The sequence below is a fragment of the Epinephelus fuscoguttatus genome, linkage group LG3 (assembly GCF_011397635.1).
Source record: "Epinephelus fuscoguttatus linkage group LG3, E.fuscoguttatus.final_Chr_v1".
Classification (NCBI taxonomy): domain Eukaryota; kingdom Metazoa; phylum Chordata; class Actinopteri; order Perciformes; family Serranidae; genus Epinephelus; species Epinephelus fuscoguttatus.
This window is the reverse complement of record NC_064754.1, coordinates 39,253,071-39,271,608: the sequence shown is the minus strand read 5'-3', so window position 1 is coordinate 39,271,608 and position 18,538 is coordinate 39,253,071. Positions and strand designations below refer to the sequence as shown.

The 18,538-nt window shown below is 41.1% G+C and overlaps 2 protein-coding genes across 2 annotated transcripts in view; one reads left to right on the top strand and one right to left on the bottom strand.

Moving 5' to 3' along the window:
• ecpas (Ecm29 proteasome adaptor and scaffold) overlaps positions 1 to 18,538 on the top strand; it is a 28,529-nt gene that overhangs the window by 7,782 nt on the left and 2,209 nt on the right. Inside the window, exons 24-47 of the mRNA XM_049572961.1 lie at positions 79 to 202; positions 7,286 to 7,431; positions 8,025 to 8,079; positions 8,201 to 8,315; positions 8,461 to 8,529; positions 9,161 to 9,278; positions 9,359 to 9,526; positions 9,670 to 9,749; positions 10,201 to 10,306; positions 11,726 to 11,773; positions 11,872 to 11,990; positions 13,827 to 13,977; positions 14,085 to 14,150; positions 14,330 to 14,419; positions 14,589 to 14,655; positions 14,746 to 14,837; positions 14,931 to 14,997; positions 15,074 to 15,271; positions 15,375 to 15,586; positions 15,704 to 15,747; positions 15,862 to 16,054; positions 16,179 to 16,329; positions 17,139 to 17,244; positions 18,445 to 18,533. Coding sequence (XP_049428918.1) covers positions 79 to 202; positions 7,286 to 7,431; positions 8,025 to 8,079; positions 8,201 to 8,315; positions 8,461 to 8,529; positions 9,161 to 9,278; positions 9,359 to 9,526; positions 9,670 to 9,749; positions 10,201 to 10,306; positions 11,726 to 11,773; positions 11,872 to 11,990; positions 13,827 to 13,977; positions 14,085 to 14,150; positions 14,330 to 14,419; positions 14,589 to 14,655; positions 14,746 to 14,837; positions 14,931 to 14,997; positions 15,074 to 15,271; positions 15,375 to 15,586; positions 15,704 to 15,747; positions 15,862 to 16,054; positions 16,179 to 16,329; positions 17,139 to 17,244; positions 18,445 to 18,533 — 2,674 coding nt within the window. The remainder of the gene's footprint in view (positions 1 to 78; positions 203 to 7,285; positions 7,432 to 8,024; positions 8,080 to 8,200; positions 8,316 to 8,460; positions 8,530 to 9,160; positions 9,279 to 9,358; positions 9,527 to 9,669; positions 9,750 to 10,200; positions 10,307 to 11,725; positions 11,774 to 11,871; positions 11,991 to 13,826; positions 13,978 to 14,084; positions 14,151 to 14,329; positions 14,420 to 14,588; positions 14,656 to 14,745; positions 14,838 to 14,930; positions 14,998 to 15,073; positions 15,272 to 15,374; positions 15,587 to 15,703; positions 15,748 to 15,861; positions 16,055 to 16,178; positions 16,330 to 17,138; positions 17,245 to 18,444; positions 18,534 to 18,538) is intronic.
• On the bottom strand, positions 1,468 to 6,017 carry LOC125886627 (uncharacterized). Its single transcript, XM_049572962.1, has 7 exons — positions 5,923 to 6,017; positions 5,551 to 5,592; positions 5,407 to 5,448; positions 4,909 to 5,322; positions 3,547 to 3,861; positions 2,311 to 2,499; positions 1,468 to 1,932 (listed from the first exon to the last, which is right to left on the bottom strand). Exons 4-7 carry the CDS (start codon positions 5,275 to 5,277, stop codon positions 1,708 to 1,710), a joined length of 1,098 nt encoding a protein of 365 aa, XP_049428919.1. The 5' UTR covers positions 5,278 to 5,322; positions 5,407 to 5,448; positions 5,551 to 5,592; positions 5,923 to 6,017; the 3' UTR covers positions 1,468 to 1,707.

Genomic DNA, 18,538 nt, shown 5'->3' with positions numbered 1-18,538 from the left:
ATGAAACACAATGACTGACAGTAGCAACACAGGGCTTAGCGGAAACATCTCTTACATTTTCATTTTTTCTTCCTGAAGGCCAAACAGGTGGAGCTGCAGTTCACAGTTGGAGAGGCGATAACCAGTGCTGCAATTGGCACCAGCTCTGGAGCTGCCAGAGACCCATGGACCTGCACTGAGGACCAGTACAGCCCACCACACAGTAAGTGCTTTAAGTTGTAGTCGTTGAAATGTACTTTCTAGGTATACTATGTTGGATTGCTGGTTACTGTTTGTTAACACGCTCGCCAGTGAAAGTTAAAGTAAAAGGCAACCCCCGGATTCATTTCTGTTTGGCGTTTGGCCTCATTATATTTGGGTTTCTTCTGCGCTGTGGTTCTTGGATGCCTGCTGCTTACAGCATCTGGTTGCTTCCTTTCTATAAAGACCCGACCTCACCCGAGTGCTGTGGGGGTACATGCTCATACACATCCAGAGCAGAGTCTCTGCAAAAAAATATGCCAACTGTACATCTGTCGGGCTGTCATGATTGAGAGAGATTACTTCTGTGTGAGTCTATACATTGGGTTTGTTTACATGTGCACTAATATTCCACTATTATGTCAGTTTTAGCATCAACATGTGAGATGCTGATATTATTTGGGTTGGGTTGGGTTTTTTAACGCAGTTTGCGACACACAGCCTCTGTTTAAAGTCAGTTCTGTACTTTGTCATGGGGACTGTGTACACAAACCAACTTGCCAACAGTTTCAAGGCTGGTGTAGAAATACATGGCCAAAAGAAAAGCCCACATTTCTGATCTAAAGGAGAAACACACCTAGTTTCACGCAGACCTTTTCAAGAGGTGGCTGAAGGAATGAAATAATAAGGGCAAAAACCAGACTATTCTGTGCATGTAAATGTACACGCTGTCTCTTTGGAAAGTCCTGCATAGAAAACACTTGAACTGTTTTTGTACTGGTTTGTACATTTTTGACCTGCATCATAAGTGATTGAATTAGCTCATCTGTTGAGCTATGTTCACACAGGTTTAATTTGGTCGTCAAGTATGTATTAAGGCTGACCGTCCTCATTGCAGTTATTCATGTAATCAGATTTGTTAGACCTTCTTTTGTGGTGACAGTGGTTGTCAGAGTGACATGCACAATGATGAAAGACATGTTTTCTGTCTGGCAGCTCTGCATTGGCAGCAATCCAGATATGTGAACATTTAAATTTGCCTGAGCATTAGGGTTGGGCGATAATACGGTAATAAGATATCCCGTGGTATCTAAAAATAGCAATGGTATCAGTTTCATTAGTCATTAAAAAAATCTGCCGCCCATATAGGCCTACAGTAGCCAGTAGCCGCTGCAGTTTTACAACCGCCGTTGTTATTAATTGATACTTTTTTGGAAGTGGACTATAGCCCACAGACAGTGTTGTCATTTCATTCTGTTTGGCTGACTGCTGCATTTGCACTTTTTTTTTTAATATTTATTAATAAAAGTTGTTAATGTTGTACATGTTTTGTTGTTATTTTTTCAGTATTCTTAGGCCTATGTAATGTTTGTTATTATGTTTCTGAATGGTATAGGCACAAGCCGACATTTTGGCGACTCCCTCTGAGCCCTTTAAAGTGATTTTTAATTAGTCACGGTAATACCATGTACCCTGGGAAAATGTGGGAAGGGTTTAACGGTAACAAAATTTGGATACTGCCCAACTCTAGTACTTGATGACCTCAGAATGGTACTTGATGACCTCAGAATGGTAATTGGTGACCTCAGAATGGTACTTGATGACTTCAGAATGGTACTTGATGACTTCAGAATGGTACTTGATGACCTCAGAATGGTACTTGATGACTTCAGAATGGTACTTGATGACCTCAGAATGGTACTTGATGACCTCAGAATGGTACTTGATGACTTCAGAATGGTACTTGATGACCTCAGAATGGTACTTGATGACCTCAGAATGGTACTTGATGACTTCAGAATGGTACTTGATGACCTCAGAATGGTACTTGATGACCTCAGAATGGTACTTGATGACTTCAGAATGGTACTTGATGACCTCAGAATGGTACTTGATGACTTCAGAATGGTACTTGATGACCTCAGAATGGTACTTGATGACTTCAGAATGGTACTTGATGACTTCAGAATGGTACTTGATGACTTCAGAATGGTACTTGGTGACTTCAGAGTGGTACGTGATGACTTGAGAATGGTACTTGATGACTTCAGAATGGAACTTGATGACTTCAGAATGGTACTTGATGACCTCAGAATGGTACTTGATGACTTCAGAATGGTACTTGATGACTTCAGAATGGTACGTGATGACCTCAGAATGGTACATGGTGACCTCAGAATGGTACATGGTGACTTCAGAATGGTACTTGATGACTTCAGAATGGAACTTGATGACCTTAGAATGGTACTTGATGACTTCAGAATGGTGCTTGATGACTTCAGAATGGTACTTGATGACCTCAGAATGGTAATTGGTGACCTCAGAATGGTAATTGGTGACCTCAGAATGGTACTTGATGACCTCAGAATGGTACTTGATGACTTCAGCATGGTACTTTGTGACTTCAGAATGGTACTTGATGACTTCAGAATGGAACTTGATGACTTCAGAATGGTACTTGATGACTTCAGAATGGTACTTTGTGACTTCAGAATGGTACTTGATGACTTCAGAATGGTACATGATGACTTCAGAATGGTACTTGATGACCTCAGAATGGTACTTGATGACCTCAGAATGGTACTTTGTGACTTCAGAATGGTACTTGATGACTTCAGAATGGTACGTGATGACCTCAGAATGGTACATGGTGACCTCAGAATGGTACATGGTGACTTCAGAATGGTACTTGATGACTTCAGAATGGTACTTGATGACTTCAGAATGGAACTTGATGACTTCAGAATGGTACTTGGTGACTTCAAAATGGTACTTGATGACTTCAGAATGGAACTTGATGACTTCAGAATGGAACTTGATGACTTCAGAATGGTACTTGGTGACTTCAAAATGGTACTTGATGACTTTAGAATGGTACTTGATGACTTTAGAATGGTACTTGGTGACTTCAGAATGGTACTTGATGACTTTAGAATGGTACTTGATGACTTCAGAATGGTACTTGATGACCTCAGAATGGTACTTGATGACCTCAGAATGGTACTTGATGACTTTAGAATGGAACTTGACTTCAGAATGGTACATGGTGACTTCAGAATGGTACTTGATGACCTCAGAATGGAACTTGATGACCTCAGAATGGTACTTGATGACTTCAGAATGGTACTTGATGACTTCAGAATGGCACTTGATGACTTCAGAATGGTACTTGATGACTTCAGAATGGTACTTGATGACGTCAGAATGGTAAGTTATGATCTCAGAATGGTAGTTGATAGCCTCGGAATGATACTTCATGACCTCAGAATGGGACTTGATGACCTCAGAATGATGCTTGATGACCTCAGAATGGTGCTTGATGACCTCAGAATGGTACTTGATGACCTCAGAATGGTACTTGATGACCTCAGAATGGTACTTGATGACTTCAGAATGGTACTTGATGACCTCAGAATGGTACTTGATGACCTCAGAATGGTACTTGATGACTTCAGAATGGTACTTGATGACCTCAGAATGGTACTTGATGACTTCAGAATGGTACTTGATGACCTCAGAATGGTACTTGATGACTTCAGAATGGTACTTGATGACTTCAGAATGGAACTTGATGACTTCAGAATGGTACTTTGTGACTTCAGAATGGTACTTGATGACTTTAGAATGGTACTTGATGACTTCAGAATGGAACTTGATGACTTCAGAATGGTACTTGATGACCTCAGAATGGTACTTGATGACTTCAGAATGGTACTTGATGACTTCAGAATGGTACGTGATGACCTCAGAATGGTACATGGTGACCTCAGAATGGTACATGGTGACTTCAGAATGGTACTTGATGACTTCAGAATGGAACTTGATGACCTTAGAATGGTACTTGATGACTTCAGAATGGTGCTTGATGACTTCAGAATGGTACTTGATGACCTCAGAATGGTAATTGGTGACCTCAGAATGGTAATTGGTGACCTCAGAATGGTACTTGATGACCTCAGAATGGTACTTGATGACCTCAGAATGGTACTTTGTGACTTCAGAATGGTACTTGATGACTTCAGAATGGTACTTTGTGACCTCAGAATGGTACTTGATGACTTCAGAATGGTACTTTGTGACTTCAGAATGGTACTTGATGACTTCAGAATGGTACATGATGACTTCAGAATGGTACTTGATGACCTCAGAATGGTACTTGATGACCTCAGAATGGTACTTTGTGACTTCAGAATGGTACTTGATGACTTCAGAATGGTACGTGATGACCTCAGAATGGTACATGGTGACCTCAGAATGGTACATGGTGACTTCAGAATGGTACTTGATGACTTCAGAATGGTACTTGATGACTTCAGAATGGAACTTGATGACTTCAGAATGGTACTTGGTGACTTCAAAATGGTACTTGATGACTTCAGAATGGAACTTGATGACTTCAGAATGGAACTTGATGACTTCAGAATGGTACTTGGTGACTTCAAAATGGTACTTGATGACTTTAGAATGGTACTTGATGACTTTAGAATGGTACTTGGTGACTTCAGAATGGTACTTGATGACTTTAGAATGGTACTTGATGACTTCAGAATGGTACTTGATGACCTCAGAATGGTACTTGATGACCTCAGAATGGTACTTGATGACTTCAGAATGGTACTTGATGACTTTAGAATGGAACTTGACTTCAGAATGGTACATGGTGACTTCAGAATGGTACTTGATGACCTCAGAATGGAACTTGATGACCTCAGAATGGTACTTGATGACTTCAGAATGGTACTTGATGACTTCAGAATGGCACTTGATGACTTCAGCATGGTACTTTGTGACTTCAGAATGGTACTTGATGACTTCAGAATGGTACGTGATGACTTCAGAATGGCACTTGATGACCTCAGAATGGAACTTGATGACTTCAGAATGGTACTTGATGACCTCAGAATGGAACTTGATGACTTCAGAATGGTACTTGATGACCTCAGAATGGAACTTGATGACTTCAGAATGGTACTTGATGACTTTAGAATGGAACTTGACCTCAGAATGGAACTTGATGACTTCAGAATGGAACTTGATGACTTCAGAATGGTACTTGATGACTTCAGAATGGTACTTGATGACCTCAGAATGGTACATGATGACTTCAGAATGGTACTTGATGACTTTAGAATGGAACTTGACCTCAGAATGGAACTTGATGACTTCAGAATGGAACTTGATGACTTCAGAATGGTACTTGATGACTTCAGAATGGTACTTGATGACCTCAGAATGGAACTTGATGACTTCAGAATGGTACTTGATGACCTCAGAATGGTACTTGATGACTTCAGAATGGTACTTGACCTCAGAATGGAACTTGATGACTTCAGAATGGTACTTGATGACTTCAGAATGGTACTTGATGACCTCAGAATGGAACTTGATGACCTCAGAATGGTACTTGATGACCTCAGAATGGTACATGATGACTTCAGAATGGTACTTGATGACTTTAGAATGGAACTTGACCTCAGAATGGAACTTGATGACTTCAGAATGGTACTTGATGACTTCAGAATGGTACTTGACCTCAGAATGGAACTTGATGACTTCAGAATGGTACTTGATGACTTCAGAATGGTACTTGATGACTTCAGAATGGTACTTGATGACCTCAGAATGGTACTTGATGACCTCAGAATGGCACTTGATGACTTCAGAATGGAACTTGATGACCTCAGAATGGTACTTGATGACCTCAGAATGGTACTTGATGACCTCAGAATAGTACTTGATGACTTCAGAATGGTACTTGATGACCTCAGAATGGTACTTGATAGGGTTGGGCGATAAAAATAGCAACGTATCAGTTTCATTACTGTCATTAAAAAAATCTGCCGCCCAGATAGGCCTACAGTGGCCTGATATAATATTAAATATAATTTATTTAATGTCTAAATAATGACTGTTTGTCCAGCACTTATGTATGTGTGGTTGAGTTTTCAATTTAATACTATTACAATTTAAAACTAACAATAGGCTATAATGTTTCTCATAACTGTTGTCGGGAGATGACATTTGATAAAGTTTTTGGATGTGACGTTGTCACTTGACAGCTCAGACGTGAGAAAGAGAAGAAAAGATGGCAAGCCGCGCATCAAGCGAGTTGGTCCCCAAAAACCCCACAACTTCACAACTTCTGCAAGCAGCAGCAGTAGGTCCAGTTTCCATCAGAGTGGAGGAGGGAGAAGCACAACCCAAACCACCGAAAAACAGATGACTGTTGGCAGTCTCCTTCAAAGAAAACCCAATGCGGCGGCATGTCCGGTCGGCACCATACAGGAGCGAGCAGGAGCAAAGATAACTACCTGTTGTCGTGAGCCTGTTATTCAGGGAGATGAAGACCTCCTTCTCAGGTGGAAATGTGATGGAGCCAGGCGTTTTCCTCTGATGTCGAGGGCTGCCTGAAAGTACCTGTGCGTTTGTGCCACGAGCTCTCCATCAGAGCACATATTCAGCACCGCGGCAAAAGTTGTCAATCCACTACGTGCCCTGCTCCAGCTGGAAAAATTAAACATGCTGGTTTGTCTGGCGAAAAACCTTGAATAGTCTTGAAGCATATGATGCTGCTATAGTTATCATTATACTTTGTTTTTATGTCATTTTCAATGAGGAGTAGCCTGTTCTGACGGTCAAAACAGTTGGGACTTGGAGAGGGTGAACTTTTCAGACTAAAGGTAGGCTCTAAAAATAAACCAACAAACAGTATTTCCCGTTGCTTCTCAGGATAGGATTATATATGCCCATTTTCAGTCATGTCTTGTTATTTATTGTTCTTTTTTTCTTATTTGATAAGCCCTGGTACTGGATGCTGTAGAGCTGTGCTTTTAATGTATTTGATTTATGTTGATAGGTTCTAAAAATAAATCATAGGACAGTAGCCCCTGCGGTCGGATACGCTGTATAGCACACATTATTGTTACCGCCGTTGTTATTTATTGATACTTTTTTGGAAGTGTTGGATACTGCCCAACTCTACTGAGCATTTATTTAGATAGAATAATGTGGAATTTTTATCTACACCTCAAATGCTTCCTCAACAAAACTAGCAACGTTCATTTTTGTTCCTCATAAAGTTTCCACTCGTTTCCTGTCCTGTTAGATGTGAAAAACAATGATGTGGTTCCTTGGGTCCTGAAGTCCATCCTGTCCCGGTATATACCCAGCCAGAACCCCCATGTCCGACAGGCAGCCTGCATATGGCTGCTCTCCCTGGTCAAGAAACTCAGCCAGCACAAGGAAATAACGGTGGGTGTGTTGTCCAATTATATACCTCCTAATCTAAAGAGAAACAGGGTCACATTCTAAAGGAGAAACTCTGAGAAGCAAGAGAGTGATCACTGAAGTAGATCTTGTGACTAGAGTGAAGAAGAGTTTTAGTCCTTTCTGTAATTTAACATGTGTTTGGAGTTTAAGAACTGGAGTTAAGACTTACGCACAAGTCTGTTGTTGTTTTTTTGCAAATGTCAGATGTTAAAAGATTAATATGACAATGTGTTTTGGCTTTTAACTGTCCCGCATCATTAAAAGGTTTTGTTACACTTTTCTTCACTTTTTCTGCATTAGTCACAACTGCTCACAAGAGGTGTTCTCTGTATTTATTAATGACATTTAGCTGTAGAAAATGCACAAGCTTTTTATTTCTTATGTGAAATAAAGTCATCAGTGCTTGAGGGCAGTTTGTTTTCTAGCAAAAAATAATACACATACTTAAAAAACTATTTTTTTAGGGGTGGTGGATTTATGTATAGTAAACTAGCAAACTCAGACTTGGTGTGCTTGGTGCTTGTGTCAAATCACTTTTGTTTGTAATAAAAATGATTTTGCCTTTACTCCTACAGTCCAGTTTGAAGGAGATTCAGGTGGCGTTCATCTCTACTCTCTCAGACCCTGACGGTAAGAAAAGACCTCGGTCGTACCTGACTGTTGGATTGATTTGTTCAGTACTTACACCAGCCAGGGCTTTCTCATTTTTGTCTCTGTCCTTCATCCATCCCTCTTTTTCTTCTTCATCTAGAGTTGAGTCAGGATGTGGCGTCTAAAGGCCTGGGCCTCGTCTATGAGATGGGAGGAGAAGTTGACCAGCAGGAGCTGGTGTCTACCCTGGTGGAAACACTCATGACAGGCAAAAGGTGAGTGGATGGTTGAGTAAAGGAGAAAGGAATGAAATGAGAGAGAATCACAGGAGGTGTCCTCTCTGCAGGGGAGAAGAATTAATGTCAAAATGTTTTCAGTATATGAAGATATGATTAAATTCTTATTCATCTTTGCAAACAGAGTGAAACATGCAGTTTCAGAAGATACAGAGGTGTTCCAAGGAGAGGGTTTGGGGAAAACACCTGATGGGTAAGTCATATTTCACCACTGTTAGACATTTTTTGCTCTTTTGTTTGTCTAAATGTATGAGAAATGACAAAAGTATCAATAAATAAATGACTCAATCAACAAATACAGGAATAAACGAAGACAGAAATAAATAAATCACTGTATGAATAAATACAGTAGTGAATAAATGTAAAAATAAAGACAGGAATGAATACATATGGAAATAAATAATTAAAAGAATAGATAATTCATGAAATAATCACAAATACATAAATGCAAAATTAATGAAATAATAAATGAATAAATGCTAAAACAAATATAGAAATTAATGCATGAATAAATAACAAAAAACTAACAAAAAGCTTAAATTTATATCTACATTTTGGACAACTACATTGATTTACTTCTGTATTTCTGTGTCTGTATGTTAATGAGATAGGAGGTCCTAACCTTTGCATGTATTTCTTTATGCATTAATGTCTTTAATTCCATATTTTAGCATTAATTAATTTATGTATTTTTTTATACACTTCTTTATTGATACTTAGGCATTTTTTGTTCTTTATAAGAAAATGCTAAAAATCTTTATTTGTGTGAGTTTTGTGTTTCACTAAACTGACCTCCTCCCTCTCATATTGGCGGCTCCTGGCAGTCACGGCCTGACCACATACAAGGAGCTCTGCTCATTAGCCAGTGATCTGAACCAACCAGATCTCGTCTACAAGTTCATGAACCTGGCCAATCATCATGCCATGTGGAACTCCCGCAAGGTATCATCATGCATTATCCTCTTCCTCTTTCCCATCCACCACATGTGCCACTTTTCCTAACTGTCTCCTCCTCCTTTCAGGGAGCAGCTTTTGGTTTCCACATGATTGCAGCCAAGGCCGGGGAGCAGCTGGCTCCATTCCTGCCCCAGCTTGTGCCCCGCCTGTACCGCTACCAGTTTGACCCCAACCTCAGCATTCGTCAGGCCATGACCAGCATCTGGGACGCTTTGGTCACTGATAAGACCCTGGTAGACATTTAACCTTGTGCAGCATGCACACACAAAAATAGATATTTGTGCATGTGCAAACAAATGGATGTAGAGCATAGATGTAAAATACTGTCATCGTTAGAAGTGAAGTGAGCGTGTTGGTTTGTTCTGGTGTCTTTCAGGTGGATAAGTATCTTAAGGAGATCCTGCAGGATGTAATTTCCAACCTGACCAATAACGCCTGGAGAGTGCGCGAGTCCAGGTACAACAGTGCGCGCACACACACACACACACACACACACACACACACACACAAGCATAAAGACTAATCATACTATTGTCATCTACATTTCTACTTTCATCGGTTTTATTTAGCCTGTTATGATTTAATACTGCAAAATACATTTCCCTTGTCTCTTCTGAGATTTTTCTGTCTTTTACAACCTGTTACTGGTATTTTCAAGCAAATCGAGTGGGCAACACAATATTTATACAGGAACAAGGTTTTTCAACGGCATATGTAAAATGTGGCATTTTAAAAGTGCATATATGTATACATATGCAGTATATATATTTTTTCTTATATATAGTTATTTTTTCCTAGTATTTTACATATTGATATTGTACTGTTAAGATGAAGAAGCCATGAGGTCTAGTGTGCTGTAATGTTAACGTCCAAAAAATGAGTTGTGATTGATTGATTTTCCCTCCAGCTGCTTGGCCCTGAATGACCTGATTCGTGGCCGCCAAGCTGATGACCTCATTGATCACCTGGCAGAAATATGGGAGACGCTGTTCAGAGTCCTTGATGACATCAAGGTTAGCAGGAAGTGATCACCATCAATGTTGGTTTGTTCACTGCAACAGATGGAGTTTGTTAATAGTTCCGACACACTGCAAAAAAACAACTATAGGATTGATACACCTGATGATGGGTTGTCATGCAGGATAGACATTACATACATACAGTATCTCACATAAGTGAGTACACCCCTCCCATTTTTAGAAATATTTTGTTATATCTTGTCATGGGACAACACTATAGAAATGACACTTTGATTTAACTTAAAGTAGTCAGTGTACAGCTTGTATAGTAGTATAGATTTACCTTTCTCTGAAAATTACTCAAAACACAGCCATCAACATCTAAACAGCTGGCAACGTAAGTGAGTACACCCCACAGTGAACATGTCCAAATTGTGCCTGAAGTGTCAATATTTTGTGTGCCAACCATTATTATCTAGCACTGCCTGAACCCTTTTGGGCATGGAATTCACCAGAGCTCACAGGTTGCTTCAGGAATCCTCTCCCACTCCTCCATGATGACATCATGGAGCAGATGGATGTGAAGACACCTTGCGCTCCTCCACTTTCAGCTTGAGGATGCCCCACAGGTGCACAGGTGAGTTTAGGGCTGGATACATACTTGGCCAGTCCATCACCTTCACCTTCAGCTTCCTCAGCAAGGCAGTTGTCATCTACTAGGTGTGTTTTGGGTCGTTACCATGTTGGAAAACTGCATTGCGGCTCAGTTTCTGAATTCCAAGCAGAGCATGATCGCCCTTCTTCAGAAACTGGGCTGCAAGTTTTCATTATCAAGTTTTCCAACATGATAATGACCCAAAACACACCTAGTAGATGACAACTGCCTTGCTGAGGAAGCTGAAGGTGAAGGTGATGGACTGGCCAAGTATGTATCCAGCCCTAAACTCACCTGTGCACCTGTGGGCCATCTTCAAGCTGAAGGTGGAGGAGCGCAAGGTGTCTTCACATCCATCTGCTCCATGATGTCATCATGGAGGAGTGGGAGAGGATTCCTGAAGCAACCTGTGAGCTCTGGTGAATTCCATGGCCAAAAGGGTTAAGGCAGTGCTAGATAATAATGGTTGGCACACAAAATATTGACACTTCAGGCACAATTTGGACATGTTCACTGTGGGGTGTACTCACTTACGTTGCCAGCTGTTTAGATGTTGATGGCTGTGTTTTGAGTAATTTTCAGAGGAAGGTAAATCTATACTACTATACAAGCTGTACACTGACTACTTTAAGTTAAATCAAAGTGTCATTTCTATAGTGTTGTCCCATGACAAGATATAATAAAATATTTGCAAAAATGGGAGGGGTGTACTCACTTATGTGAGATACTGTACATACAGCAGAATAACTTCAAACACATTACAAGTACAAGCACATTATTTAGAAATGTGATTGTGACTGCGTCATGTTGTGTTTCAGGAATCTGTGAGGAAAGCTGCAGACCTAACGCTGAAGACACTCAGTAAGGTAAAGATGTTTGTCACAGCATCGGCCTGTGTGTATATCTTAATAATAGTTTGTGTGTACTCAGGCATGTACAAGTGTGTGTCTCCATCTCTATCCAGGTGTGTACACGTATGTGTGAGTCTACAGGCTCCGCAGCCCAGAGAACTGTGGCGGTTATGTTACCTACCCTGCTGGAGAAAGGCATCGTTAGCAATGTCTCAGAGGTCCGCTCACTAAGGTAAGATGCTTATAGTGATGCAACTTATGCTGAATGTCAGTCACTCAGATGCAAAATTAACATTTTTAAGATTCAAGAGATTCAAGCTCAAGATTCAAGATGAACTTAATTGTCATTCATGCTGTTCACAAGAGAAGTGCACCGCAGAATGAAATGATGTCGCAGAAATACTAAGAATAGCAAGTTAACTATGTAAACATAGTGTACACATGATAAATGCTAAATATTGACAGAGTAAAGATAGACTGGAATTGCACACACAGGATAAAAGTGCACAAATTGCGTTTTAGTAGTGAGGGCAGGCGGCAAACTAGGTGTGGATGTTTTCGATCATAACAGTTAGGGATGCGGCAATTGTGAAATTCTGGGCCAATACTGATGCCAATGTTTAAGATAACAGTTTAGCTGGTAGCTGATACTGATGTTTTGTTGTTTATTTTGTTTTTGTTGTTATTTAATTCCCTTTTTGTGCTAGGGAAAGAAAGTCATTCAGCCTTTCATTACACTATCTTTGAATAACCACTAATTCAATCGTACATATTTATGAAAAAACCTTTAATATTACCTTCTTTCACATGAAAGACATCTTTAAAAAATAAAATAAATAATGTGTGAAAAGCCTTTTTAATATATATATATATATATATTATAATTCCTACTTAAATATCTGTTGTTATATTGCTGTAAAAACATCAACAAATCTCTCCTTTAAACAGCTGTATTTATTCAAGTTTGTTGCCAAAAACTAAATTTTGCAAGATTACATTTGAACACATCATGATTGTGTTATAATATACCTTTGCCCATATGTCTCATATTGTAACTCAGCGTCTGTCATAACCTCTTTGCCTCCGTTTGCTGTTAGTTTCAGCCATTGGCTGCTTATAGCTAAACTTAAGTCACTCTCCTCCAGGTGATTTGTTGTTCACAATGTAGTATTATCAGGAAAAAAAGTGTGCGTCCCCAGACAGTTCGGTAGTAAGCTCACTAGGTTTTTTGCCCCTAAGGCCTCTCGGGGAAGGTCTGTTTCCATCCAACAGACGATGAGATGTCATTAGTTTCCAGCCCTGCTTTTTCGACTGCACAAAATTGATGTGACACAACAGAAAAACATCCGCCACTGCCACTGGTGAATGCCATCTCAATTGCCGATAGGCATATGGCAGTCAACAAGGAGAATATCAACTGATACTAATGTTTGGCTGATAAATCTGTGCATCTTTAATAACAGTTTAAAACTCAGCCCACGTTGAAAGTAGATTTTTTTTGCACTGTTTTTGTTTAATGAGATTCTGGTCTGTTTGTTTTTGAGTCATTTCTCCCCTTGTTCATCAGAATCACCAAGGTAACACTAGTTTCCTAATGGTCTGTTCACTCTACAAGCGACAAAGCTAGAGCGCTGCTAGCTACATTGTCGCAGAGTCGCCACCTAAGTGTTGCTGAAGTGCTCGTTAACATAGTTATATCGTCATATGTGTGTCTGTGAAAATAGATCGACACCTGGTGAAACAAAAACATATGATTGGCTGACGCTTCACTGCATCTTCAGAGGGTTGAAAAAAGTTGAGGCCAGCTCAACTTTGATTCGTGGCGCATCATGCCTGTCACACAGCGACAAGTGTTGGGCGTCAGTTTGTTGCTTCATATCACTGTCTTCCATTGAAAATGACTTGAAGCCTGTTGATTTGTCGCCAGTAGTCTGAACACAGCATAACATGTCACGGTGTTGAACAGTATGGATCTTTTGTTTGCCTTTCAGCTGCCACATCACCAGGTTGTGATTTTGTGCCATAGTGTTGTCTGCCTTGTAAACCACTGTGTTGTATTCCCTTCCAGTATCCAGACTCTGGTGAAGATTAGTAAGACGGCCGGCGCCAGACTAAAGCCCCATGCGTCCCGGTTGATCCCGGCCCTGCTGGAGGCCCTTACCACCCTGGAGCCTCAGGTCCTTAACTACCTCAGTGTCAGAGCCACAGAGCAAGAAAAGGTAACCCCAGCCTGATACTGCACCTACACCCAGAGTCTGGTAACCTAAGTCTGTAAGTTTGATATGACTCCACTTTGTCATGATTTGTGTTCTTTCTGCCTCTCTAGAGTGCCATGGACGCTGCCAGGCTGAGTGCAGCCAAGTCCTCTCCAATGATGGAGACCATTAACATGGTGAGAAACATCATCATTACATAATCATTAATGAGTTATTAATATCCTTGACCTTTAGGGTTTTAGACTCAGTTTCAAGGTGCCACAGGAAAGAAAGCGAGGTTTCTGCTTGACAAAACACGACAGAAGTCGATGAAATTTGTTTAGTAAGGATCCATCTTGTGTTTCCCTGTTCTCAGTGTCTGCACCACCTCGATGTTTCCGTGCTGGGAGAGCTGGTTCCCAGGCTCTGTGAGCTGCTCAAGAGTGGAGTAGGCTTGGGCACCAAGGTAGACACACACTTCTGTAGTCTTAGATTGACTGTAAATGGTTGTTGCTTTGACCACCTTTATAAATCCACCTGTATCTGGAGTGTTGGCCCTTGTCTCCATAATGTATGTGAAGATAGAGTGTATAGAGTCAGCCTGTTTATGTTTGTCTCTGTTATTTTCGGTACAGGGTGGCTGTGCTAGTGTGATTGTCTCACTCACAGTGCAGTGCCCCCAGGACCTCACCCCATACTCAGGTAAAACACAAATATGCTCATCTCTTCCTGTAATGTGTTTACTGTTTGGTGCAAGTGAACTAATGAGGAAGATCTTTTTGTTTTGTCCAGGTAAACTAATGAGTGCCCTGCTGAATGGTATCCATGACAGAAGCACTGTAGTGCAGAAAGCATATGCCTTTGCTTTGGGACACCTAGTCAGAGTAAGCACCCCTTCTGTTATGCAATCTAATTATCGCAAGGTTGTTTTAAAGGACTCAGCAGGCATCAGATGTTGTATTTGTTTTTCCGATCAGACAGCGAAAGACGCCAGCGTAGAGAAACTACTCCTGAAGCTCAACAGCTGGTACTTGGAGAAAGAAGGTGAGACAGCTGAAATCTACCACTTTCCTTAAAGTATAGTGATTCTGTATGTGCATTAAACCTCTTTCACTCCTAGAACCGGTGTACAAGTCATCATGTGCGTTGACCATGCACGCCATCAGCCACTATAGCCCCGATGTGCTGAAGGGCCATGCAGGAGTGGCACTGCCGCTGGCCTTTCTGGGTATGCATCAGGCGGCAGGTCCTGATGAGGAGAAAGGAGAGGGCCACGATGCCACGCTGTGGGCTGAGGTGTGGCAGGAGAATGTCCCAGGTGAGAAACACTTCAATGAACATAGTGAAATCATATCGTGTATATGTATTTTGTCGTTGCTATGACATACGCTTTTATTCTTTGAACTTTTCTTTGATTCTAGGAAGCTTCGGAGGCATCAGACTCTACATGACGGAGCTGATCGCTATCACACAGAAGGCTCTGCAGTCCCAGTCCTGGAAGATGAAGGCTCAGGGTGCAGCTGCCATGGCAACCGTTGCCAAGGAACAGACAGGCTCATTGGTGGCGCCACACCTTGGCATGGTGCTAACAGCGTTAATGCAGGGACTATCTGGGCGCACGTGGGCTGGCAAGGTAACGGCTGATTAAACAACAGCAGAGCAAAAAAATTAAGGAAGAGATTGTTGTGTTTTAAGATAAATTTGGGGTTTACATATATGTTTATATGTATATTTTTTGCTTTTGTTTTAGGAGGAGCTATTGAAAGCCATTGGATCTGTAGTCTCCAAATGCAGGTGAGATTCCTTGCAGAACTTTTCTCTATGAATGCTAGTATTCTATCTGAAGGACGACGTTCATTTATGTTTTTTTATACTTAATTATTTTGCCATTTTTCCTCTGACTTGTAGCGAGGAGCTGAAGAAGCCTTGCGCAGGCCAACCGACCATTCCTGAGGTGCTGGAGGCTGTGTTTAAGGAATGTCGTAAGGAGAGTCTGGTGTACAAAATGGCTGCTCTGCGCTGCGCCGGAGACGTGCTCCACAGCAGCCAGGAGGACCGTTTCGGCGACATGGCTGAGATCCTTTTCCCTCTGATCAAGAAGGTTCAACCACATCTGCTCATTCTGTTATTGTCTGTTTGTTATTTTGGCGCCATATAGAAAGACGATTTCGCATTTTAAGAGACCTATTTAACTGTGTTTAATCTGTCTCCCTGATTCCCAACAGAACTGCCCAGAGAGCGGCGGTGCATCTCCGAGGTCACTGGATGACGATGACGATGACAAAGACGCAAAAGAGAAAGCGCTGCAGACAGACGCTCTACTCTGTGCTTTTGAGACTCTTGGAAAGACTTGGCCCAAAAGCCCACAGACTCAGGGTGAGTCACAGACACGACTGGACCGCTGCTCACATGTAACAAGTTCACCTATTTTGGGAAATGTTTAAACTCCAAACCACATTTTCCCAGCTCTGCATTCTATATATTGTACATTGTGTATGGTGAGAAATACGCATCCTGGACAATAGTTAACATTCCCACAACAATATCAGGCAGCAAGGTTTGAGGCTTAAATTAATTTTCATTTCCTGTACTCTTTTTAAGTTGAACATCCTGCTGGACTTGTGACTCACTCTTCCAGTCGTTGCTCATGTGGCAGACCACACCCGACCTCACCCCAATCTGTGATGGTCCTCATGTACTGCACAAATATACAGAATCACATCCAAACTATTATTTCTGCCTGCCCCCAGTAGAGATGAGTGGATGAACTGAAGGAAAGAATACCATTCTCTTTAGTCAAATTCAGTTGAATTTGGCATAGCTGCTATGATTACAACTTACTGCATTCTCCCCATTGTCTGTTTTATTACGCTTTTAAATGTGTTTAATTTATGTTATTGGCTTACTCCTATTCTCGTACTTCTCACCAAAGATTATCCAAAAACTGGTTGATCCTTAACTTTTTATGTCTTAGTGAAATGGGTCCAACCTAATGATCGAAGACAAGTGAGCAGGGTCTAAAGTTGACAGATATATGAGCAGCATTATACCACTCCAATACCAAGCCAATATTTCTTGAATTCAAGAAAGTCATCTACATCGTGGGGGGTTCAAGCTCATTGTTAGAACTGCCTTGGTGTTGTAACACAGTTGTTTCATGTTGGGAACATTGTGTCTGTCTGCAGCTCGTTTCCAGGTGGAGGTGTGCAGTCTAATGTGTGACAAGCTCAAGCTAAGCACCTGGAAAGTGCAGCTTGCTGTTCTACAGTCCATGAAGGCGTACTTCAAGGGGTAAGGACCAAACAAACATATTCCTGTTCTTTGAAATTAAAGTGGAAACAGACAACTTTTCAACTTTGCCCACCTAGCGTTTCCAAGTATTATTGTGCCACTTTACATTTTCCTTTGAGCCTAGACACAACTATCAACACAGGATATACTGCATTTTGTCTTGTCACAGTTACTTTAGCTTTTCCATCATCTGTCATTTCCACTACTTGATACTCTTTAGTAATCAGGGATAGCTGCTGATAGCTACGAGGAAAAACAGAAGCACCATTCTCTTCCTGTTTTGGTTGTGCAATGGTTGATGTGCTTCCTTTGTGCCAGAAATTGAGCCTTCATTTTTGCGGGAGATCGTACCCAGTGGCTGACAGGATTGCACAGTCAGAGCAAGGGCTTGATATCGGTACTCAGTAACTGAAAGGTACCCGAATAACCCAATACCAAGTAGTATTGAAACTTCTCCAGTCAAATGATACATGCATTTGATCCTTTTTGTACCAAGAATTAGAAAAATATGACTTGTATGTTTTTTTTCCTGCTATCACTGCAAGCATTCTTTGTGGTGTAGTCTGTGGCAGTCCGTGGTATAGTGAAGTCAAGGGTGGTGTATGCGAGCTGTTTCTACAGTTATTTGATAAATATTTTAAGAATTTGAAAACTTTGTATTCCTTTTAAAAATCATTTGGATTGGGGTGTTGGTGGCTTAGTGGGTAATGCAGGCGCAGATATTTTTTGGGCATTTTTGCCTTTAATTGATAGGAAAGCTGAGTGTGAAAGGGGGAGAGAGCGAGGGAGTGACATGCAGCAAAGGGCCACAGGCTGGAGTCAAACCCGGGCCACAGCCTTGTACATGGGGCTACCACTAATCTACCGACGCCCCCCAAAGAAAAAAAATCTTTAAGGAAAAAAAAACCCCACTTGGATAGGGAGGGGTGGTGTTGCCATTTTTCGCAACTGAATTTTCCAGTTTCACACCATACACAGTCCGAGGGAAAGCAAGGCTTATAGAGAACCCGTCCTTATGCCGATAACATCATTATTCTATAACCATTATACTGGGCGCTCAAAATTTACTTCATAATCATAACTTAAAGCCAAAATCTTGTCTATTTCCACTTCAACTTTGAATCAAGCTGATCAATGTGTGCTCTCAGCAAACATTTCTAATGAAAGCTTTTCACATGCATGTGCTGTGTTTGCTGTCAGGTTATTGCTGCTTGAGAAGGGGAGTGAAGACTTCAATGCATTGTCACAGATCCTCACAGAGACCTGTGCTGCTCTCACTTACCCTTTAGGTAAG

Excerpts from the sequence above, each read along its gene's own strand:
- LOC125886627 (XM_049572962.1), bottom strand. The coding sequence starts at position 5,277 with ATGTACCATTCTGAGGTCATCAAGTACCATTCTGAAGTCATCAAGTAC. Across the intron at positions 2,500-3,546 it reads TCATCAAGTACCATTCTGAG|GTCACCAATTACCATTCTGA; the intron begins GTCATCAAGTAC and ends TACCATTCTGAG. Across the intron at positions 1,933-2,310 it reads TCATCACGTACCATTCTGAA|GTCATCAAGTACCATTCTGA; the intron begins GTCATCAAGTAC and ends TACCATTCTGAG.